Consider the following 23324-nt stretch of genomic DNA (forward strand, 5'->3'; position numbering starts at 1 on the left):
ATTGGGAGTAGCAAAATCACCATAGTCCATCACCATTATCACCATTACCATCATTACCACCATCACCACCACTACCACCGTTACCACCACCACAATCACCATTACCACCACCACTACTACCGCTACCGCCACCATCACAATCATCTCAACGACGACGACACGATGCGACGTTTGGCGTCTCTTTTTAACTGTACTTCAGACTACGCGCACCCTTCGTAAGTACAAGAACGTCTTGTTTTTATCCACTAGTTGATCATTACCCGTGACACGAATATGCGAATTTAAACAAATCCGTCGATTATCCGGGCACAAGCGGGTCATTGAAACACTCGTTGCATATCGTCTTTTTGCCTTTGCTTCATATTTATGTGAACAAAATCCATTTAAAGCGAGACAGTACACGTATTTAAAATAAATAGTGTGAATCGCATCGTGTGAGCATGTGGTTCTAGTGGTAGATCAGCGCTTATACCGTGGGAACGAATAATTGGTTTATACTCGTATTTCTTTAGATCAATGATCGTTATTTGAATGTAATAAACCGAACGGACTGAAATCGATTTGATCGTTATCTGTCTCTTTTAAATTTTTTATTTCTTTCATTTCGTCTTGTCCAGTTTAGTTTTTCATGGAATTTATTTACTTCCTCCAAAGACGGTCTGCATCGATTTACACAGATAGACGTTACGCGAGAATAAAATAATAGAATACTCGAATTCGGAGTGTTAACAAGTCAATTGTATCGTAGTTTCGTTTATATTTCCTAGATAAACCGTAAAATTGTAAATTTAATAGTTAGATCACCCCTTTGTCCGCACGACCGATACGCTATACGTATACATACGGCGCAAAAAGAAATTTGGTTATTAATCAAAGCAATATACGTATCGTTCGATGCGATGTTACATAATTTTTGTCATTAATCGGTTTGTTACGTGTTTCTCGTCGATCTTAGAACGTTGAGAGTAGGTATGTATAAAATTAGAAGAACACGGGGGAACGTAGCGAGGAAACCTGTAACAAAGTGACGATGTTAGACATTTCGATTCGATGTTAGATTTAATTAGCTGCCACAGTACTAATGGACTAACGAAATCTAAGAATCGTGTGTTTTCTTTTCTTTTCTTCTCTTTTTTTTCCAAAATAACCTGCCGTATTTGTTCGACCTTACTATGTATTTCGAAAATTTTAATAACACGAGCATGGCAAGTTACGCATTTCGTAATGACAACAGGCCTTGGTTACGTGAAACGTATACAAGCCGACGAGCGTGTCATCATGTATCGTATCGTTCACATCGCATCGGTGGGACGGGTATTTAGGCATTTTCTCTCCGATCCGTGTAACAGCTTTGAGATTAGCGAGTGAAAGAGAGAGCAGGGTCATTGTGACGACACGTGTTATCAGCCCACTGCAAATAGAAGAAACCGCCGGTCCGTAAATAACACTGGGACAGTCAGTCAACTTCGAATGGACTCGGAGCAGCGGTGGTGCGTCATTTTTTTTTGCCAACGACTAGTTGGATTTATCGCGATCCGCGTTCCTTCCGCGAGCGGTACTAACACGCGCTTCGCTTCTCCTATATTCTCTCGAAGCGTAACAAACTCTCTCTCTATCAGTTTCCTGTTTCGCGATCGTTCTCCATAGACCGGTCGAACGAACCCCCTACCTATCTAGGATCGAACAGTTTTACACCGGGTCTCAACTGTATACATACCTACTCGTGTTTTACGCGACACGGTTGATCGTTATACCTCGTGGTTACAGTTCGTCGATTCGAATTTTTCGGCCGCGGCAGCCGATGTCACATGAAAATATATAAATAACCGTAATACATAGCGTTTGGTATGCGCGTGTCGAGTTTGCGACTGTTTTCTCGATATATCCCTTTATCGTCGAGATAACGAACGTCTATAAGAATAATAATTGTTTGTCAAGTCGCGTCACGTCACGTTGTGTCGCGTCGGGTTCAAGTTAAAGATTCGAGAGCCCGCGAGATAATAAGTACGCAATGTGTACTTCTCGCTCAAAGATCGGTATCTCGTAACATGATAACCAAGCTTCCAAATATTTGTTTTTCCATTCGAATAATCGCGATCGAACGACAATATTCGCAAGTGGGCGATTTTGTTCCTGCTTTTACAGGAGTGTCGAGATGTTACTCTCGAGTGCTTGGTTCGAACTAATCGCGGTAACTCTTTTGACGATATTGGTCTTCGCTACTAGCTATCGGCCAGCATGGTGGTTTTGGAGCGGCACGTCTCAAAATAGCAATGGTAAGTTTCTCTGAAAATAATAACCCTTTCATCGCCTTATGAAAATAAATTTGTACGTTTACACGGATCGTTAATCGCGCTAATCAAGTAGAAAAAGTACGAAGAATGTGCACGTATGTAATTACCATCGTATCATAGAACAATGTCTAATTTCTTTTTTCGACGCGACGTCGTGTTCGAATATGTAGTTGTGTTTAAATTTGAAAGGTCGAAGGAAAATGATATTTCGTGTATGGGCGGCCTTCGATTCGAAGCGCTGCGCGTTTGTGTACAGTATACAATCACAATCCCCTTTCTAACTTTAAACCTCGTGGTTCGATGCGCTCCTGTTGCTTGCTTGAGAAATTATTGCTCGCTGCTTGATACGCTCTATAGTACATAGATCGATTTGAACGTTTCGAGAAAACGATCGTTGATGTTTTTGTGCGATCTGTTCACAGTACCATCCGGCGAGGAGAAGCACGATAAGAAGCGCGAAGCGGTAACCAAAGTACCGGGACCGTATCCTTTACCGATTCTTGGAACCAGATGGATCTTTTCTTGTATCGGCTACTATAAGCTGAACAAGGTTCACGATGCTTACAAAGGTAAGAAATTTGGCCCTGGTATACGCGTCGCTTTTGTTACGGCACGAAACATCGAGTCTTGTAGCGAACAACCGATTCCGATTCGCTATATCTACACATTTTAACATAGCTGATCGTTTCTGATTCAAGAATAGATTTGAACAAACGATATGGACCGTTGTGTAAAGAGGAAGCATTATGGAACTTTCCTGTGATCTCTGTATTCTCTCGTCAGGATATCGAAGCTATTCTCCGCCGAAATTCCAAGTATCCACTTCGACCCCCACAAGAGGTCATATCCTACTATCGACGAACTCGTCGGGATCGTTACACGAATCTCGGTTTGGTCAACGAGTGAGTATCTCCTTTATCTCCTTTTTTTTTTTTTTTTTTTGATTTTTTTAACGACGAACTTTCTCTGTGTGTGTGTACACATACGTAATAAAATAAAAGGGGAAGGATAAAGTTCTTCGTAGAAGCGTTTACAGTCGTAAAATATCTAGAAGCTTAACGCATTGGTAGGAGAAACGAGAAGGTTGCTGTTAATTTAGATTTAAACGAACGAATAATTCGATAGACAGGGACAAACATGGCATGATCTTCGGTTAGCTCTTACGTCAGAACTGACGGGTGCTAATACCGTTCTTGGCTTCTTCCCGGCTTTGAACATCGCCGCAGATTCATTCATCGAGTTGATTCGTCGACGAAGGACAGGATATGAAGTAATAGGTTTCGAGGAGCTTGCCTACAAAATGGGACTCGAAAGTAAGATATACTTTACCGCCGTAATGGTTATCACACACGTAACGTGATCTTTCACTTGGATTCTGTATTCGCTTCGGTCTAGGCACCTGTACTTTGATCTTGGGTCGACATTTGGGTTTCTTAAAGCCAGATTCCAGCAGTGAGCTCGCTACGAGATTAGCTGAAGCCGTCAGGATACACTTTACGGCCTCGCGGGACGCCTTTTACGGATTACCGCTGTGGAAATTATTACCAACTTCCGCGTACAAACAACTGATAGAAAGCGAGGACGAGATATACAAGTACGTATTGGCTGGTTCGTGGCGGTATCGTGCGAATAGATTGAACATTCGATGGGCCTTATACAGATTGCTGGTTTTCAGTATCATTTCGGAGATCGTCGAAGCCACTATATTGGAGAAGCGAAACGATGCTAAAGACGACTCGGTCGAGGCTGTTTTTCAATCCATTTTAAAGCAAAAGAGTCTCGATATATGCGATAAGAAGGCGGCTATCGTTGACTTCATAGCGGCTGGTATACACACGGTGAGAACGTTATTTTTTTTTACTGCATTTCGATGCAGTTCGTCTTTACAATATCTTCTCATTTTTGCATGCTTACCGTCTCATGGTTGTGCGCAGCTAGGAAACACTTTGGTGTTTCTATTCTACTTGATCGGGCGTAATCCAGATGTACAAGCTAAACTTTACGAAGAGACCTATTCATTGGCACCGCCTGGCTGCGATTTGACGATCGAGGATTTACGGCACGCCAAGTATCTGCGCGCATGTATCACCGAATCATTCCGGTGCGTAACGCGCGACGCATTTCTTTTCTAAAAAGATTTTAACGTGTCTTAACGTGTGGCTGCATTATGTCGTTTCGCATTTAGAATGATTCCAACGACAACCTGTATCGCTCGCATTTTGGACGAACCCATCGAACTAAGTGGTTATCGTCTTACTACTGGAGTGAGTAACGGCTGCGGTGCTTCTGTTTGTGTTAATCAGAAACCAGTTCTTTAGGGTTATCTCTTTTTTCTTTTTTTCATTTTCTTCTCTTTCGCTTCTTTTTTTCTTTCTCGTCGTTCGATCATCGTTTAATCATCGTTTTTCTTCTAGACAACGGTCCTTTTACACACTTGGATAGCAGGCATGGACGAAGAGAATTTTAAAGATGCCGGAAGATATTTTCCTGATAGATGGCTAACGCCTATCAATCCTCATTCACCGTTATTGGTTGCGCCTTTTGGAACTGGAAGAAGGATATGCCCGGGCAAGCGATTCGTGGATCTCGCGTTGCAGCTTATTTTGGCAAAGGTTCGTTTTCATGCGCGATACATTTTGAAACGTGTTTGGTGTTGCATCGTTATACTTTCAATTATCTAATTTTGTCGCAGATCGTACGGGAGTTTGAGATCATCGTGGACGAAGAGCTCGATCTGCAATTTGAATTTATTCTCGCGCCAAAGGGTCCGGTCTCCCTTGGCTTCCGTGATCGTTCTTAAGAAAATATAATGAACCGAATGCTTGTTTAAATATTACCGAAATCTTGCATCGTCGTTATTTCGTTAGCGATCGTTATTTTATATTCGTAGCCTATTCGTAGTATGATTTATTTGTTGTAAATAATTTTTGTTCGTCCAATTCGGAATACTTATCGTTACAGTATACGGATACATCATAATAGCTTTTTACATTTCATCGCGTGTACTTTGGAATCGTCTTATTCTTTAACTATCTAACTGTTTTCAATTACTTACGAATTTTTGCTACATCGTCGTACATCCCGTATAAGAATAAGACGATTCCGAATATAGTGCGAATATAGGACGTTGCCGTTTTGATCCGGTATTAAAATGTCTGTTTTCAACATAGTTACATAATACATATTTATTTCTTTTTTGTTATCAACGACACTCGCGTGTGTACTGTGCGAGTTAATCGATTATTAGTGATTTCCTATGATACATGCGTGTATGTAATTGAATTCGAAAAGACTGAAAGTAATTATTCGATACATTAGCTAGTGTATACGATGGCTACAAACTCGCGTACATATAAGTTATTTTTTGCATTATCTTGTTAATCGCAATTTGACAGTTCAAATCCAGATTAAGATAATTGCGTTTCACGCGATGCGAATAACTTGTATTATTCAGCATACACTGTTTTCGCGATGCTTTAGTAAGTTTCTGTAAAGCGTAATGTCATATATGCATATTGTATCTCCGGAAATTTTTACATAACGGTTGGCGACATACGTACAGGGTATTTTACAATAGTCCTCGTACTTCTGAATTTCTCACATCGCAGCAATTGTATTTTATTTAGTACCCGAAGGGATACCATAAATATTAGGTCATCGTTTAACTTTCTACGACCTTTTAATCTCTCACATTGAAACATTGTAATTTCATACTGCAATCTAATATCTTTCAAACGAGTGCCATTGTCTTCGATATATGTATATGCTTCTGAATGAACTGATATCTAATGAATTTACGGTGACTATGTCGTCATCCACGAACGATCTCGACATGACTTCGACGTTCTATGTCAAAGCGAACGATTTAAACTCCACGAGGAAACTCTGATGAGTGTTTAAAGATAATGATTGTGTTAGAAGAAAGCATATGTAGGGCATCGCCAACGGCTATCGATGCGTGTCAATCGGTATTGAGCGAATCTTTTTTCTTTTCTACAGAATTATTACTTGACCAAACCTTTGATGCTCCTGGGTAGATTCGGAATGGAACCTTTGTTCACACTTGCGGCTGTCGGTCTCATAAAACTGTGATTTCTGGTTCCAGTTCTTGGGTGAATCAACTTACTTTTAGTGATGGACGATGGCACCTTTTCGACGTTTACACGATTTAATGGCAAAGACTGTGGACGCATGCTACTGCCGCTTCCGCTGCTGCTACTACGCGAGAAGAGCGCTCGCCCTTTGTTTGCTTTCTGCACATCGGTGGTTGACTGAAAACACGACGATTTATTTTACACAAGCTGTCATAAAAATTAGAAGATAGCTGGCTAGCTGAATGCTTACCCCGAGAGATTTGCGAGCGGTTCTCGCGGTTGGACCTACGCTGCTTCCGCTGCTACTGCTTCTGCTCGCTGGTATTCTAGTGACCGTCGCGCGTGGATTCGTTCGACGTTTTTCGTTGCTTTTCGGCGGTAACGGACTATGTGACGGACTTTTTCGCAAATCGTTGGTTAACGCGCAAATCGCTGACGTGTAAGTACGAAGAGGTGCGTGATTCGGAACTAAATTTCGTACGGTGTTTACCGACGTGGCGCTATTCAAGGAACTTCGCGAACTACGAAGACTGCTTCTCGATCCCGAACGTTCTACCTCGTTCCTCGTCTGACTGTTGTTCGATTGGAACGCCAGATTTGAATTTCGTTGCATCGACTCCGCCGCTTTTCTCACTGAAACGTCCCGCTTTAAGGCGTTTGTTCGTTTCGGAAGGAAGCTAGACTTCTCGCTGGTGTGTTTCATCGAGCCCGCTCGTTTCTCGAACCCTTTCGAGATCGGTGGTGACGGCGACGACATTGTTTTTAACGTCCCATCTCCGATCGATTTGCTCGGATCATGTTCGGTTACCTGGATGTGGTCGATGGTGGTGTGAACGGGGGGATGATTATCGGTTCCAGAATAGCGTAATTCGGCTGGAGAGCATCGCGTCGAATCGTGGGTATCCGTCTCGTAATTTCCGGAGGACGTTTCTTGACTGAGGGTTTCGGAAACTAAACTCTGCGTTTCCTCGAAACCTTCGTCGTTCATCTCTTGATCTCGAGCTTTTCCGGAAGCAGGCAACAAAGAAAAAGAGGAGGGGGTAGAGGTGGTGACATTTATATCAGGCGGCACGAATCTAGGATGAAAGACCGAACCCTCCGTGTTGGATCGTACGGATTGTATCTTGCTTTGGTTTCGCAGCGTCGATTCGGCTCGTTTGTCGTGGTAAATCTCGACGTCAGGATCTGCGTTTTCTTGGCAACGATTCGAATCGGTGATGGCTAGATCTATTTCATCGTTCGTGGATTCGTTTTTTCCAAAAGATCGAGATTGCTTTCGAGATCGGCACGTTGAGACGTTTTGACATTCGTTCACCTGACTCGGCGGATTGTTGGTCAATCTGATCGCCTCTTTTACCTGACTAGGATCGATCATGGTCCTCTGTCGTTCGCGGCTAGTTACAGCTCTTTCCGCGAGAACGGTCAACGAGGATTCTCGAGGTCGAGACTCTTGCATCACGGGACTTAGAACGGTGTTGGTTACGGCGACAACGGCTGACGGTTGACTGACCGGTAGCCTCGAGGTTCGGTGCACCAATGGTCGCGACAATCGTTGAAGATCTTCGCCGGAACGAGCGATCTCTGCCAATGCAGTGTCGATATCGAACGAACTCGAGGATTCCGCCTGCCGTTTCGATTTCTCTTGCCAAACGGATGGCACAGAATCTTCGCCGCGTCCTTCTTCTTCCGACAGTGGCAAAGAGTGCGGACGGTCAGCTGGTTTCACTTCCAACGACTCGGCATCGACCATCGGCTCTTGTTTCGAGTCTTTCTCTGCCGAGTCTTGATTTTTTTTGTATCTTCGCGTTCTCCTTGCCGCCGAGTAACGATCAAAATTGCCTGAAACGGATCAGCGATAACGACAACGGTAACGAAATTACTAGCGGAAAACGCTTTACACCACTTACCTATTCCGAAGTCTGTGTTATTTACATTTTTCGACATTGGATTCTTAAAGTCTCTGCTTTGAAAAGAGCTGCTGCAACGTTCTCTTTTACACGGTTCTTTCTCAACCGGCTTCACTTCTTTAGGTGGACTGAATAACTTTCTAGTTGCTGGAGGTGTTTCTATATTATCGGAATCGATCTCGATCTTGTCGGTGATCTTCTCTTCGTCAGCGCCTTTCTTCAGTTTCGAAAATCTCCGCGATCCAGCGGTTTGAGAGTCGACGTAAGGTTGTCTTAGATAAATCGTTAACTCATCTTGAGGGTTTGAATTCACCACGTCGGTAGTCTTATTCTTCTTTCTCTCTTCCTCTTTGATCGACTGCAATAAGAAGAGAAACAGAAGACAAAACTTGCAATCGTTTCTTTTTGTTGACAAGAGGGAAATCGGTACTCGATGATTGAATAAGTGTATCAACCTGCAAAGTGCTGGATGTTAACACGTTTTCTGCGCTGAGTCGTGATCTTAGCCTGCGGGAATAACGCGGGTCAGTCTCTTCCATACTATTTGGTACGTTTAGGCTCGACTTTCGCCAAGGAGATTTATCCTTTTGCGATGGATGCGTCTCGGCTTCTGGAACGAAAACAAGTTCGTATTCGAATTCGATTCGTAATTATAAACTAGAAAGAAATTTGATAGAAATGGTAAAGATGATCTATGCAATATGATAGAAAGAATAACCTTCGATAGCTTCCATCGTGCGCATCACATCTGTCTTCTCAACGGACGGGCGCCAGTCGTAAACTTCCGAGTACGTATCGTGGGTGGAACCAGCTTCGATTTGAATATTCGTCTTGCCTTCGCTCTCTACGCATTAAGTCAACGGAGTTTAAAACGTTTCGCAATGTACATATATGCTAGTACGTGTGTACACATATACTCGATATTTACCAGAGTCTTCGTAGGAGCGTCGATTCGCATGGTGCAACTGTCTTGCTTTTTTCTGCAGCTCTTCGCCTGCACGGTCTTCTTTCTCGTTCTCCGATAACCATGCCTCGATCTTCTGCCGCCATGCTTTCCTATTTACGATTCGACATAAAAGCATATTTACAGGTTGATTACAGTATTGATACAGGTTGTGTACAGTACAGATTGATTAGGAACGTTGCTTACCCTGCAGGTTTCGTTTCTTCCTCTTGCAAGAAAGGTTTGCTCTCGAGTAAAGGTGACGGAGAACTTGGCCTTTCGCGATCGATCGAGAAATCTGCGTTTAATAGATCGCTTCTGCGAGACTGGCCGCGTGCTCTTCTTGCCCACGACCGATCTGTGCTCGTTGATCAGGGAAAAAGATTATTATTACTATTATTCTTATTACTACTACTATTTTTAGACGAACGAAGAACAAATTTCTTAAAGGAATTTTACGTATCGTAAAAGAAGAGCGAACGATTTCATTATACCTAAGCTACCCCACGATTTTCTTTCACGAGTGCCGTCTTGACCCGACGTCCTTAAGAAGTCCATTAAATTACCGTCGTCATCCTCGCAGGGTATTCGACTTCTTCGACGACGAAGGGTACCGTTCGGGGTAACATCTGTGAACGTGAAAGAAGACGCAGAACAGTAGCGAAGAAGGATAAGTCGCGTCCGATAGAAAGGTAACGCGCGTGATCGAGGAATAAAGTTGGAATACCTGGCGAGTAAGTTTCTTCTTTGGTAGATTGCTGGTCGACGATTCCGCCGGAACAAGAACCTAAACGTCGTCGAATATTAGGCGATCCGGTTATCGAGACATCTTCGTCGGAAGTGACAGCCCCGTTTTGCAGTCTTTTGATCTAAATCAAGGAGAATCGAAAAATCGAAAGTTGAACATGGTTATTTTCGTTGATTCGAAGGAGTAAATGAGAAACGTATACCTTAACGTCGGGACGACCGTAATTCCTTTGAGGTAAACCGCTAGCAAGATCGAAAGGATCGTAACCAATTAAATTGCATTCAGATTCAGAGGTTGGCGCCTCGATTTGTTGTTGGTTATTGGTCACTGTAACATTTGGGTAAAATGACGCGATTGTGATACGAAGTAACGATCGAAGAGAAAGGCTAATGTACGACTTGACGAAAAGAAAAGGGGACAAAGATTATACATATTTATATCACGTACATAGTCGTTTTTTAGCCAAAAGTTGTTCTTCTCGTTGTTTGCGCCTTGCCAATATCTGTTCCTCTTGAATTCTACGTCTCTCGTTTTCTGCGACAGCCTGATTAAACTTTTGGCAAAATTGATGGAATATCTTGAGGCATTCCTCGATCTTGAAAGTGTTGCTGTCTTCGCAGAAAAATTCGGCGAGCGATCGTCTTAACGTTTCGAGTTCTTCCATGTCTCGTTTCAATTGACTCATTTCTCGTTCCGCTATCTACGACAAAAGCGCGAGTTTAATCAGATTTTCTTGACACGTTCGATGATTTTCTAACGTTTTCCTCCTTTTTCCTTTTTCTTTGTTTTACCAACAACCAAGTAATCATTAAAGACGCGGTACCTGCAAAAATTGTGCCATCTGTTCCTGTATGTCGGTTTCCGTCGAAGGAAAATTAATCTGTGCCTTGATCTTTTTGATCTTTGTGTCGAGTGCGTTAAATTCGTTGTTTAATTGCTCCGTTGTGGTCCTGTGTACCACGAACACACACACACACGACAAAGGATAAAAGAGAGAACGTTTTAGCTGTTGTTTAAATCGAGTAGATTATTTTCGCGAAGGACTTACTTCGTAGCGGCTTCCAGAGTGGTCATACCCTTTGCGAAATCCAGCAAATCCTTCCTCTTCCTTTCGGCTTGCTACGGGTGCACGAAACGTTCGAACATAAACTAGAAACGATACGCGTAAACGAAGAAACACGAAGAATATACGTTACCAAAGCTACGTAATGTATAAGGTTCATTCCTGGTTTATTCGCTCGGATTTCAGTTATTTTTTGCAAAGAGGATAACTTTACTCCGGCGGCGTTCCCAGCGTAACCACCCTACGTACATAGACGACGATAATTTTAGTTACGTGTTCGCATTTGCGCGCGTCAATTTTCCAACGAACGCGAGTGGTTTCGTTCTATTTTCGTACCGAATTGAGGAAGTTTCCGGCCACCAGAACCATGTACAACACCTCTTGAAGTGGCTTGTTCGTCATTAAGTCTTCACCAGCTAGGATCATCGAATTGATGCTTGGTTCTAAATAGCTCATATTAGCGGCGAATTCTTCCTTCAGCAGCATGCATTCTATGCGTAGTTTGTAACTGGCAAGGCACACCAGGCGAATTTTATTTCAATTTCAATTTTTCCGACATCTATTATAATACATATGATAAGAAACTACGTCGAAGATACTTACTTTGGTACTTGAATCAGTTGCAGAAAGAATTTCTCGGCATTTCCGAGCTTCGACTTGTCCCCGTCGAAGCTCTTGAGCATTTCCAGTTCGTCGACCTCCGGTAAAATTTTTAGAAGGCCGCGCAACTTCTCCGCCCCGATCTCGTCGTGACTGCCGTCCTTTATAAGCCGAATAATATCTTCGTTCGAACTGGAAATCATCGGCAACGTTTTCAATCCGTATCTCTATGTCTCGGATAGAAGATCGCGATAGATCGCTTACCTACGGAACTGTTTTAGGAATATATTAACGTTCAAACTCCTCTTGCCATCGAGAAGCGCGATCTGAAATAAATTGGAAAGAAACTCGTGAAAGAAAATTCGGATCGAGTGACCCGCGCAAAAATCTATGTAGTTACATATCAAATACGTAAATACGTGGTACCTCGGTCGGTTCCCTACGTCGTCTCTCGGCATCGGAGTTTGCTCCGTAGGAGGAGCACGAGGCGGCTGGTAATACCGGCGGCACTTGTTGACAAAACAGCCCTTCCATCTCTGCCCAATCTATATCCGCCATGGGAGAATTCTGATGCTCATCGGCAACCAGAGACCAAATGTTGCGCTTTCCGATCACCTAGGAATCATGGTATCCAAAACGATAAAACGATATCGATGGAAGCGGCGAAGATCGAGAGATCGTTTGGCAAAGAAGCGAACCTTGTGATTTGGTATCTTGTTCCAATTGATGGTTTTCATTTTTGCCTTGGGGGTGGGTATTTCCTGTTGTGGCAGTAGTCTCGCGTGATTATTCGTCGGCTCGGGGGTGGGTACTCGTGTGACCGGTAATGCGTGCAACGGCGGTGGCATTGGCGGTGGATCCATCGATGCATCGGCGTACGTAGCGTTGCCGGTAAGAAGCGGTGGAGGCGGAGGTGGTGGTAAAACGCGATTTTGTGTCGGCGAGCTTGTACCTGATGGATCAACGGGTACAGGAGGTGGAGGAGGAGGCGGTAAAGGTGGCAGAGGCGTCGTCGAATTGTTCACCGATAACGACGCTTTTCGGGAGGCTCCGCACGTCTGATCGGTACCTCGACAGTGACAACAGAGATTCGTCTGGAAAATGGATTACTCGTTCATTTCTTAGTTTTCTAATGATAAAAACGAAATAAACGGAGTCATTGTAGGAGGAAATTCGATGGGAGTGGAATTGTAAGGCAAGTCATTACCTGAAGACTAGGTGAGCGCAACAATTTGGTAGCGTCTTCTCGATTCTCCAACAGCGTAGCTCTATGAACCAACGTCTCTGCCGTATCCCATGCTAGATCGCTAGCAGCATCTTTCGGATCCAGCCGTAACAGATGCTGGAGAATACTCAAGAATGGTATTTCTTGTGGTGTATCAGCGATCTAAATAAAGTGGACGCGGAACAGAAGTTATCGATCGTATCTAATAACGTCAAGCGCGAACAGAACGTCTGCAAAGTTTCGTCTAACGATATCGAGTTCTTACTTGTCCAAAGATCGCATAAAAGACATCCACGTGGGAAGAAAGATCGATTCCAGGTGGTCCGTGATTCGATAATTCCTCGTCGGTTTCTCGTTGGTCGTCGAAAACATCGAGTTGCACTCTCAGATCCGGTGCGTGGCTTTTCCTGCAAGAACAATCGCGTCACCTTCCTGATCCGGGTACGTTTTAAGCCCTTACATCGAGCTCTTCGCTCTATTTTCGTCTCGCTCGACACGAGCGTGTTTTCTCTACAATTTCTATTTCTTTATCCTACCGATTTTTCCTTCTCTCTGGTTTTCTTGCTTTCTCGATTCGATCCTATTTCTCCTACTCTCTTTTCGTTTCGCTGATTTTTTATGCGAAACAAAGCGAGCTGACGCACACGGCGCAACCGATTTATCGTATCTTACGCTTTACGCTCCTGACATAGGTGCGATATAGTTACTGTATTTACGATTATCCAGACGGACTAACTTTTAAACGCAAAGAATCGTCTCGAATCAAAAGATAAAATTTAGAATATCACTTTGCACTAAACACTACGTGTCGTACTTGTATCGTCGAAACGGCGATAACAGGTTCGTTAAATTGTTTCGCTCGTACTGAACGCGTAACTGAATGCGTGTATCTCGACGAAGGTCGTACGCGACATGTAAAAGGCGAAAGAAAACGCGAGACGACGACGAATTATGAGATTTCGAACGATCTCGACGAGCATTCAACGAGTATAAATATTCAAACGAATGAGAGGTATCACGGCGCGGCGGCGTTCCAGCCGAGTCCGTTGGTACCAGCTATAGCTACATCTCATCGCGGCTCGAGCATACTCGCGGAGAGTTAATTCGGTCTTTTCTCTCTCCCTTCGAGCCACGTATTTCGGTTCTTCTTTTTTCCCTTGCTCCTCTCCGTTTTGCGCGAACGTTCTTTCGCTTTCGCACGCGATTTGCATCTTCTCCTCGTCTTCCTCGTTCTCTATCTTTCCTTCATTTTCACCTTCTCTACGTTTTGGATCGCGCGCCGTTCAGTTACGAGGAGAACGGTGAATTTTACGAGGAATTCGGCGAAAAAGACAGGAACAGACAGCGAGACGAACTAAATTCAACGATTTCCGAATACGTAGATACGCGCGATCGATAAACCGCTAACTTTCTCGCGTAGTCGCATCGTTCTAACGTTCTTATTACAGACACGATTTAACGAATCGAAAGATCGACAAGAATTTGTAGGAAAGTTGAAGCACGATCTCGTTCCGACGAAACGTTGACGATATCGGACGCATCGGTTACGATTCCTTTTATCGTAAATTCTGACCGGTGATTTTCTCGATCGATATTTAAAGCAGCTTCCACGTGATTGGTTTTGCTCGATCAAGAATAGTTTGTTCGTCCGTCATCCCGCGGAGGAATGACAGATCGTACTATTCCTGTAGAGGGTTAAACAGAAAGGACAAAACTGCGAGTTCGCGATTCGACGCAAATAATTGTAGTTCCAATCATAGTTTCGTCCAGTTCGTCTTACTTTTGTTTCGCTTGCGCACGACGATATCGCGGTATGACGCGACGATCGTACGTATGGACGCATAAACGAGAATAGGTGGAAATGTGATCACCTGAAAACGAGAGAGGGAGAACGGAAATGCGAACACGATGATTGGATTAGTGCATGCAACTGTCGTACATCGCATAGGCTGAATGTATTGCTGCTTCGTTAGTCAACCAATCCTCGATGGAATCGTTTAATAATTCTGGCTAGTTGCGTACGATGCGACGCTCGATGCATGCGCGATATTAACGATGCATTAAGTGCAAATGAGAAGGTGTGGGTACAATAAAGCGCCCTTTCGTAACGTTCATTATTATTTATTATTCAACGATGTTAAGGTGTTAATCAGTTAATGTCATAAATCCAGGTCGTCGTACTGTACTCACCGCAGCTCGTTCAAAATCGGAAGGAGCTTCAAACCTGCAACCGAGATAAATCACGTGTTAGGTTATATTGCTCGTTTCTCTCCCAGATACATCTATGCTAGACATCGTCAACGATATAAAAGTGATTGGGAAATTTCAACATCTGCCTACTAACCGATGAACTCGTTGCGAATTCTTATGCGATCCTTCAGCACTGGCGTAGAGATGACTAAACAGTTTATGAATGCCAATAGTGCGGTCCGATAATCTTCGGCAGTGGCGTTCTGCAACTCTTCCACCACGATTCGTAATCGATATCGTTCATTTTTCCTTTTCTGCAACGTGTCACCGATCGTTATTTCTCCGCTATCGAAACGAAGATGGAAATGCAAAACAAAGAAGAACGTAAAAGACGTTAAATGTTCTCGTTCGCGTTTGTGACGAAGGCGCTCGCGCGAACACCAACTCCGGTGTTGCGACTTTCAAAATTTGTTTGCGATGCGATACAAAGAACGAATTGGCTTCCGATAAGAAAACGTGTCGCACAGAATCATCGTTTGTGTAGCGTGCAATAGCGTAGCCGTAGCCTGGTGATTCTCGCGAACGGAGCTTCCAAGCAACATATATCTATTGTCCTTTGTTTGCCGGAGAGAGACCTTGAACTGTGATTTTTACGCAAACTTAGCACGCCACTTTGCGTTCTTTGTGTCTGCATCGAACAGATACGACAACCTTGCATTTAAACGCTACCTAATACCACCACGATAAAAATTGCGGTTCTTTGAGGTAATACTTCATTACTCTGCGAACGAACGAACAACCCATCTATGTTCGAATTTGTTACTCAAGTTCGATCACCTGATACGCGTGAAGAGTATCGATAGCTCTCTGTCTTCCATCCTGGCTGTAAACACACAGCGCCGAAAGCAATTCTACCACTTGCTTCTTAACCGAGGGACACGCTGTGTCCAAGGCTGAAATTCAACGAGATATGCGATTAATAGGATGCAATCGGAGCTGGTTATCTGACATTCGAGCTATCGAGAACATTGAATAATTTTACCCGTGGCGAGCTTGACGCAGTAATCGGGATTATCCACGATATAGTCGAGACCAACGTGGGAATCCATATCGGCTGCATTTGAGAAACCTTCTGCGCCGAATCTGAAACAAACGAAAACGGTTTTTGATCGAGTTTCAAAAGTTACCGTCATTTAATTACGCGATAACTCGATAAACTAACAAAGTAGCGCATAAATGTAATTACGTTACACAGAAGGAAAAATCTAATATACCGTGTCTAATAGCGTTTCGTAACGGCCAGTCAACTTCTTTTACCATAATTTGCGAATCACGAGTTGATATACCGTCATACTTGCTACGGATTTACGGTTCGACGATCTAATGAGATTTCAATGAAGCTTGAAGTTTAACGTTACCGATCATCCTCTGAAAACATCTCGCCACTCTACGACTCCACGGAAACGCTTCAATTTCTACTAACAAAATAAACAAGATAAAACCAAGTTGAATTAGAACGAGGTCTAGATCGAGCGTCAACGTGACACGCTCTTCTTTATGCGTGTCTCGTACGAGGCCGCAACTTATAGTCCAATTATCGAACTCCGATAGAAAAGGGAAGAATCTGGTAAGTGACGACTGTCGAAGACTTTATTTTCGATTTTTAAAGCATATCCAAGTTATTTCGTTGGAGATTTCGATATTCATTCGGTATGCCGTGTTGGATGAATGGAGGAGCGAGAATAAGCAAAATCGAAATGAAGGAAGGTAGTGTCGCTGTACGAAAAATGAAGTCTCCCGCTTCGTAAGACCGTGAATGTAGAAATATGTACGTCGTCGAAGAATACATAAGTGTAAATACTTACTTACATTGGAGGACACGAGAAAAGAAAGAGAGACAATCGTACAGTGGAAGGGGAGAGAAAGAGAGAGAGAGAGGGAGGAAAGCAACGGAAAGAAAAAGAGGGGTGAAGAGGCGCGAAAGAGTAAGAGTGAAAGGGAGAGAGAGAAAGAAGAGGGGAAAGGGAGAGAGGGAAATATAGGGGAAAAACCATAGGATTGCGTCACCGTATGCATGCGCATACCTCTAGTCACGTTTAAAAATAGATTCTTGAATATTATTAAGGGCCACGATTAAGGAGTACGTATTATATATACGTGTAAGTAAATACTGGATGAATCGTTCGATATCGATCGCGTCAGTAGAGCTAAGAGCAAATTTCTCGTCGATAAATTGACTTTCGCTCGTGACGAAAGATCTGAAAATTGCAGTGCATGTGTAATATCGAGTAACGCGTTACGATTGCTCTCGAACACCGATGAAGACGATACTTTTTCAAACGACGAGAACCAATAGACTCCTAATCGTAAATAAGGGAGATTCACGAGTACGTTTCCGAATATATCGCCAGCGCAGTAGAAGCTGGTAGAAATGATTCATGCTGGTACGCCTTGCTGCAGCCGTACTAAGTCATCGGTGCTTCCTGCAATCGTTCCTACCGACGACCTCCAAGTTCGCACTTGCGTGTCTGCATTTACGGTGGCACTGGCCATCTTAGGAAGGCCGTGCGGTCCGATACATTGACATAAGAAAAAAAAGAAAAAGAAAGAATGAAAAGAAAGATACGCTTCGATGTCGAGCTTCGTTCTCTATGGTGTCTTACCAAAATGAATCTTTCGGGCGAGGATATCGCTCGTAAACCGAACCGTCGAGCATTCCGCGTAATTTACAGGCGTTCCTATACGAAGGCATGACGAATATACCAAATGACCTATACCAAAGATCGATGAAATTTGGTCAAACGAAAAGAAACGGCGATAAAAGCAATCGCAAAGCCGTGTATAATATTACATTTAGTAATTCAGTTGTGACGATTCCTAATACTTAGAGGCAAGCAGAGACGATCTTACGAACGCGTGTACGAATTTATGTGTGTATCGTGTATATTTAGGCATACATATACATGAAATAGCACTCTCGACGGACGTGGGATACCATATCGGGTACCTTGTTGACCTCGCCTCTCTTCTCTGTCTCTCATTCTTGTTCTCGTTCTCTTTCGCGTACGACAGCGCGAAGTTAAGTATGTGTTCACTGTTCACCGACAATCTGCTCTCCTCTCTTCCCACGTCTTTCACTACCGACAAAAGAAGTTTCGACCATCGCCAATGTCGTTTCTCGGACGTTCGTCACCGAAAAGAGAATTCCATGCGAATCGCGATCACGTCATGTTCGCGATTCGAATTCACGGAAGATCGCGGTCTGTAGGTCCGCGTGGACGCGTTCACATTTTGGCAAGATAAATTTTTCTATAGATCTTTACAGCTATAGACGAGAATGACACTTCGCTGTTCCAACTATCATTGTTCGGCATTTTAATATTAGCTCCAGGAGCAAGTGTGCGATCTACCGCGATATTTCCAAATCGTACCTTGATTACTTATTCCTTTAGAGAAAACGTATATCGAACAGAGGCCATCTCCATGTATAGAGCCGCACGATAGGGCTATCTTGAATCTTTTCGTAACAAGTTACGAAGAGACCAATGGAATTATCGATGATCGATGCATCGTTCTATTATCCGATCAGCGTCTTTTTATTTTGTTTCGGGGTACCGATACTTAGGGTACCGTTTCTGATACAAAGTTTCGAACATCTTTTGAACTGATCTTCGTACTAAGATACGAGGATACGAGATTGCTAGTTTCGTCATGTTTGTCTTCGTGTGAAAGTTAGAATAGAATACTCTGAACGTCCTTGTGCGAAACAAAATGCCTATCTTTCCTTGGATTTTTCTGTCTTTTGCTTTCTGTCACGAATATAATAACAGAATTCTCAGGAAACATAAACATTTACATATGTCTGCGACGAATCGCATTTGGTGGATAGCACGTCTTGATTAATTCGCATTAAATATACATATGTGTACGTATATGTACCATGTATCGTCTTAACTGTATTAACATATTTCCTATAGTTGTTCAACACGATTCGGAAACAGTTAGGATTTCGAATCGTTCGATTAATACATCGATCCGAGTTAATTGCGGTTACCTTGTCGCAACGTGGTCATGGCCCTCAACTGGTTGTTGGATTATAGTGGTCAGGATCGCCCCCTCCCCCTCCACTACTTTTACTTTTGTATTTATAATGTTTCTTGATATTTTTAAAATTGAAAATCTTAACTTCTATAATCTTTTTTCTTCGTCACGAAAAAAATGCTTTTAAGGAAAAATACCTATTTTATGGCTTTTAATTACGCAATATTAGCAGCTATGTAAAATATCACTGTTTACGGTTTGCAGCTACCGATCAAAATCTAAGAAACATTATGTTTCATCACTAACGCTCGAAAAACATTATCGAGTGTTCATTTACTGTATGAGAAATCAAAGTGAGAAATCGACAAATAATACTGCATCATTTTTTTAAATGTTATACAACACGATTAGAATTCTTTCGTTGTTTATTACGCAAGAGATTTTTTAGTATTGTGCAATACGAATATTCGCTCGAAATCGGAAATAACGCGTGCGCTATTGAATTTGTGAAAACAACAGACCACTTTTATAAATTGGAAAAAGTAAAAAATACCCGGATAATAATTATTTTGAACCAATACTAACGAAACAAGCAAGTTTCATCGAGAACAGTGTTCCTCGCTAAAAAAAAAGGGAACGCGACCAGGTTTGACAGGTGCTCATCTTCTAGATTAATGGAACTTGACAAAACGTGGAATAGTAGGAAAGAAAAGTCGCGTACATAGTTCGATACGTAAGATGTTTCTCACCTTTTATTTTCATTTAAACAACGAGCTGACTGGCGAATAAATGGGCCGTAGTTTGATCGGCATCTCGATCGCAGTAACACGCGGTTCACGCACACTTTTTTCGTCAAGCACCGATTCACGGAAACTGCGTTTCAGGAGCGCGCGGCACGACGGACCGCCACCTTGCTGCGGAATGATTTACCGCGCATGCGTACTTTCCCTTCGCTCAATTCAACTTCACTCGTCTTCGTCATCCTCTGGATGAAGACTCCACATTTACTTTCCAATTTGCATTCTTTTTTCATTTCATTCGTCCCCTTTTTCAAACTCTACCTTTTTCGAGTTGATTTTGGCTACCATTTATTCTTCCCCTATCCTACCAATATAATATTTTGTTTGTTTGTTTGATTAGTAGTTAAACGTAAAGTAAACGCAAGGATATTTAGGAGCTGTATGATTTCTCAGATGTTCTTGAAATTACCAAAAATGTACTGATGTCGCTTATTAGGGGCAAGAAATCGATATATTGTTTTCAGTAATATTACTAACGTGTCGTAGTGTGATATTTCTGAAATTTGAAATGCATGTAGAGTCTAAAGAGTATTTTGTAAGACATATACATGTATACAATATATAAATAAAGTTATATTATCGTACTGTGAATATACAGGAGTCGCTGGTCTGTTCATTGATACAGAAATCGATTAAATCAGTAAACTGATAATTTAATTGCTCTATCAATGAATTCAATCGTTCAAACGAAATCGTTTAAAAGCGTTGATGAAAATTTGACGGTTGCGTTGGTTGTGCTGTAGAATAAACCATCCCTGGAGGCTGTTGATGGGTCATTGCGTGACTCTGATGTTGATGAAATTCTGGAGCCCCATGAGGACCATTGAGTCTCACCCGCTTTGCGTTTTGTCCATGATTATGATCGCCATTCCCTTGTTGTTGTTGATTTTGCTGCTAAAATTTTACGAAATTCGTAAGAAGGGAAACCAATTACACGAATAAATCTATATACACTCACAGTTTGTTGTTGATTTTGCCGTGCTTTGTTTTCAGTCTTTTCCTCTGTATCGTCGTCCGTTAAGAATTCCCGTTTCGGATAAGGAATAGGGCAACCGGCAAATATACTACAACATTATTTAATTAGATTGACTCTAGATTTACCAGTAATCGATCGATATGATTGAGACAACATCACATAAATCGTTACAAACATACTCTTGCGTTGGCAATGGTTCTTCTTGAAAGTAAGCATCTTGCATAGAATGTTCAGAAGTTATTCGTTTATTTGGATCCATCATTAACAGTTTTTGAAGCTGAAATGTTTAAATATTATTATTCGGAAAAATGGTTAGGACTTAAAATATTTTACTTAGCCTCACCAGATTAAACGCTTTACTATCGGGTTTAATTTTATGTCGATCCATATATTTTGTAAGAGAACAATTTGCATAGCTGTAAAAAGGTTTATATTTAAATTAAAATTAAGTTACAAATTTTAATTTTTCTGTAAGACAACTACTTTTAAAAAAATACTAACTTTGATCTTTTAAAGTCTTTCAATAATGTAGGGTGTTCTGGCATTTTCTTAATATCTTCCCAATCCTTTTCCAAAGGAAATCCCATCACATTGAATATCCTAAACATCAAAGAAATTCGTTTCTTTTTCTCTTATCTTCTATGTTATGAACATAGTAATATATCAAACAAAATTTTTACCTATCTAATTGATCATGATGATACGGATTGCTAGTCTTAATATCTTCTTGCCTACAATGAAATATAGGTTCAGAAGTTAAAAGTTCTGCAAATATACACCCAATTGCCCAGATATCTGAAACAACAGAAGGAAAATACTTGGAAGCAATTATGCACGAATAGTTAATTTTAATTTTTGAATATATAAAAAATACCTATAGCTTTTGTGTAATGTCTAGCACCTAAAAGCAATTCTGGTGCTCTATACCAAAATGTCACTACAACTGGATCCAAGTCTGCAAGAGGCTTTAATGGGGCATTGAATAATCTAGCAAAACCCATGTCTGCAATTTTTACACGTCCCCTTTCATTTCCTTCTCCCATTACTAAGATATTTGCTGGTTTCTAAATTATATCAAGTTAATCATACATAAAATATTACACATATATGTATAGTGTTTGCAAATAATAATAAATTACCAAGTCTCTGTGAAGCACCCAATTGGAATGTAAATAATGAATACCATCTAGAATTTGATATAATAAAGATTTTACCATACCCTTTGGTACCATAACAGGTTTTTTATTAGCCTTTGCTGCTCTATGAAACTTTATTATATGCTATGGATTAAAATAAGAAACTATTAATATTCTACAAGATAGAAAGTACTGTTTAATAAGATAGCTGTATTATTAGGAAGTATTTGTAATAAACATGAACATACCCATAAATCATGTTCAGCAAAGTCAAATAGTAACCATACTTTGCGATCAATGTGTGATAGAAAAACTCTAATTAACGTAATCACATTTACATGTTTTAGTTCCCTAAGTAACTGTAGAAAGAAGCATATCAAAATATTTGTAATAAAATTATTATTATTACATATAATGCTAGAGTATACATATAGAAGAAAGGATCGATACTTACTGCAATTTCTCGACATGCAGACATTGAAAGACCTGTACCTTCAATCTGCTTTAGGCCAAAATCCTTTGTGTCTGGCCGAGATTTTAATTCGCTATCTGGTACTCTATTCAAATGTCAAGTATATACGCATTATAATCAAAGAAAGTGAAAAGGATAAAATGAAAAGAATTCACACCTTGTATAAATATTTTATGTAATGTACTTAATGTCTAGAGTAATTAGAATAAATCAGTGTATATTATATGTAGATAATTCTAGAAACCATACAAAACATGTATAAGAATTAGTTTTATTTAAACATTGAAGTAAAAGCTACAATCTTCTAATAACAAAAAGATATTTTCTATAGATTTATACAATTTATGAAAAATTAAAGATTATTCTTATTCATGTAAAATATAATAGTATTAAATGCTACGCAATCTTCTATGTTAGGTTAGAAACACTAACCCTTCCTTTCTGCGAGCTTTATAGACATGCCCATAAGTTCCTCTTCCAACTTTACATCCTTCGAATTCAAAAAGATCTTCGACTTTCGTTCGATCTGTATCAGTTTTTAGTTTAAATTCATAATCCATGATTCTTAGTATTGTTAGGACGATTATCAACTATAAACAAACATTTTAAATGTGTATGTAGATAGACAAAGAGAGCGATCAACCTTTGCATATACTACCTTGATCAGTTCATTAGACTATTTACCATGAATACAATTGCACATGAATACGTCCTCTGGTGGCAGTATATTCTTTTATAGTAGAAATCCACATTATAGTCAGTAGATGGATTAATAAATGATCAATTTATACTTGCAACATATTAAAAACTAAGTAAACTACTTGTACTCAGATGG

The 23324-nt window shown here is 41.3% G+C and overlaps 2 protein-coding genes across 9 annotated transcripts; one reads left to right on the forward strand and one right to left on the reverse strand.

The window, feature by feature from the left end:
* Nucleotides 1–130: 130 nt before the first annotated feature.
* shd (cytochrome P450 family 24 subfamily A member shade) lies at nucleotides 131–6087 on the forward strand. 2 transcript variants are annotated; one of them, XM_069125940.1, is made up of 11 exons: nucleotides 134–215; nucleotides 2146–2276; nucleotides 2717–2863; nucleotides 2998–3196; nucleotides 3420–3607; nucleotides 3690–3888; nucleotides 3970–4132; nucleotides 4229–4395; nucleotides 4480–4558; nucleotides 4709–4906; nucleotides 4987–6087. In XM_069125940.1, the coding sequence occupies exons 1-11, from the start codon at nucleotides 163–165 to the stop codon at nucleotides 5092–5094; spliced, it is 1632 nt and encodes a 543-aa protein (XP_068982041.1). In that variant the 5' UTR covers nucleotides 134–162; the 3' UTR covers nucleotides 5095–6087. The 2 variants fall into 2 exon arrangements, with proteins under 2 accessions (XP_068982040.1, XP_068982041.1); XM_069125939.1 differs by having other exon boundaries at nucleotides 131–215; nucleotides 3690–4132.
* Nucleotides 4657–23307, reverse strand: form3 (FH2 domain-containing protein formin 3). 7 transcript variants are annotated; one of them, XM_069125924.1, is made up of 26 exons: nucleotides 19855–20606; nucleotides 16107–16207; nucleotides 15902–16017; nucleotides 15219–15378; nucleotides 15065–15098; nucleotides 13140–13281; nucleotides 12857–13036; nucleotides 12348–12743; nucleotides 12076–12264; nucleotides 11914–11975; nucleotides 11653–11841; nucleotides 11386–11557; nucleotides 11183–11290; nucleotides 11035–11105; nucleotides 10810–10936; nucleotides 10434–10686; nucleotides 10189–10313; nucleotides 9966–10107; nucleotides 9733–9867; nucleotides 9446–9596; nucleotides 9224–9351; nucleotides 9014–9139; nucleotides 8751–8902; nucleotides 8296–8653; nucleotides 6639–8227; nucleotides 4657–6565 (listed from the first exon to the last, which is right to left on the reverse strand). In XM_069125924.1, the coding sequence occupies exons 2-26, from the start codon at nucleotides 16171–16173 to the stop codon at nucleotides 6299–6301; spliced, it is 5439 nt and encodes a 1812-aa protein (XP_068982025.1). In that variant the 5' UTR covers nucleotides 16174–16207; nucleotides 19855–20606; the 3' UTR covers nucleotides 4657–6298. The 7 variants fall into 7 exon arrangements, 4 of the variants coding, with proteins under 4 accessions (XP_068982025.1, XP_068982024.1, XP_068982026.1 ...); XM_069125923.1 differs by having other exon boundaries at nucleotides 8751–8905; XM_069125926.1 differs by lacking the exons at nucleotides 4657–6565; nucleotides 6639–8227; nucleotides 8296–8653; ... (6 more) ...; nucleotides 10189–10313; nucleotides 10810–10936 and having other exon boundaries at nucleotides 10558–10686.
* Nucleotides 23308–23324: the final 17 nt, after the last annotated feature.

This window comes from Bombus flavifrons, chromosome 13 (assembly GCF_040668555.2).
Source record: "Bombus flavifrons isolate JBK064 chromosome 13, iyBomFlav1_principal, whole genome shotgun sequence".
Classification (NCBI taxonomy): Eukaryota; Metazoa; Arthropoda; class Insecta; order Hymenoptera; family Apidae; genus Bombus; species Bombus flavifrons.

Coding starts and splice junctions, on each gene's coding strand:
- form3 (XM_069125923.1), bottom strand. CDS start 16,173: ATGGATTCCCACGTTGGTCTCGACTATATCGTGGATAATCCCGATTAC. Junction 11,842..11,913: donor TTCCTAAAACAGTTCCGTAG/GTAAGCGATCTA, acceptor GATGATTTCCAG/TTCGAACGAAGATATTATTC. Junction 8,906..9,013: donor CACGATGGAAGCTATCGAAG/GTTATTCTTTCT, acceptor TTTTCGTTCCAG/AAGCCGAGACGCATCCATCG.
- shd (XM_069125939.1), top strand. CDS start 163: ATGCGACGTTTGGCGTCTCTTTTTAACTGTACTTCAGACTACGCGCAC. Junction 4,396..4,479: donor TGTATCACCGAATCATTCCG/GTGCGTAACGCG, acceptor TTTCGCATTTAG/AATGATTCCAACGACAACCT. Junction 4,559..4,708: donor GTTATCGTCTTACTACTGGA/GTGAGTAACGGC, acceptor TTTTTCTTCTAG/ACAACGGTCCTTTTACACAC.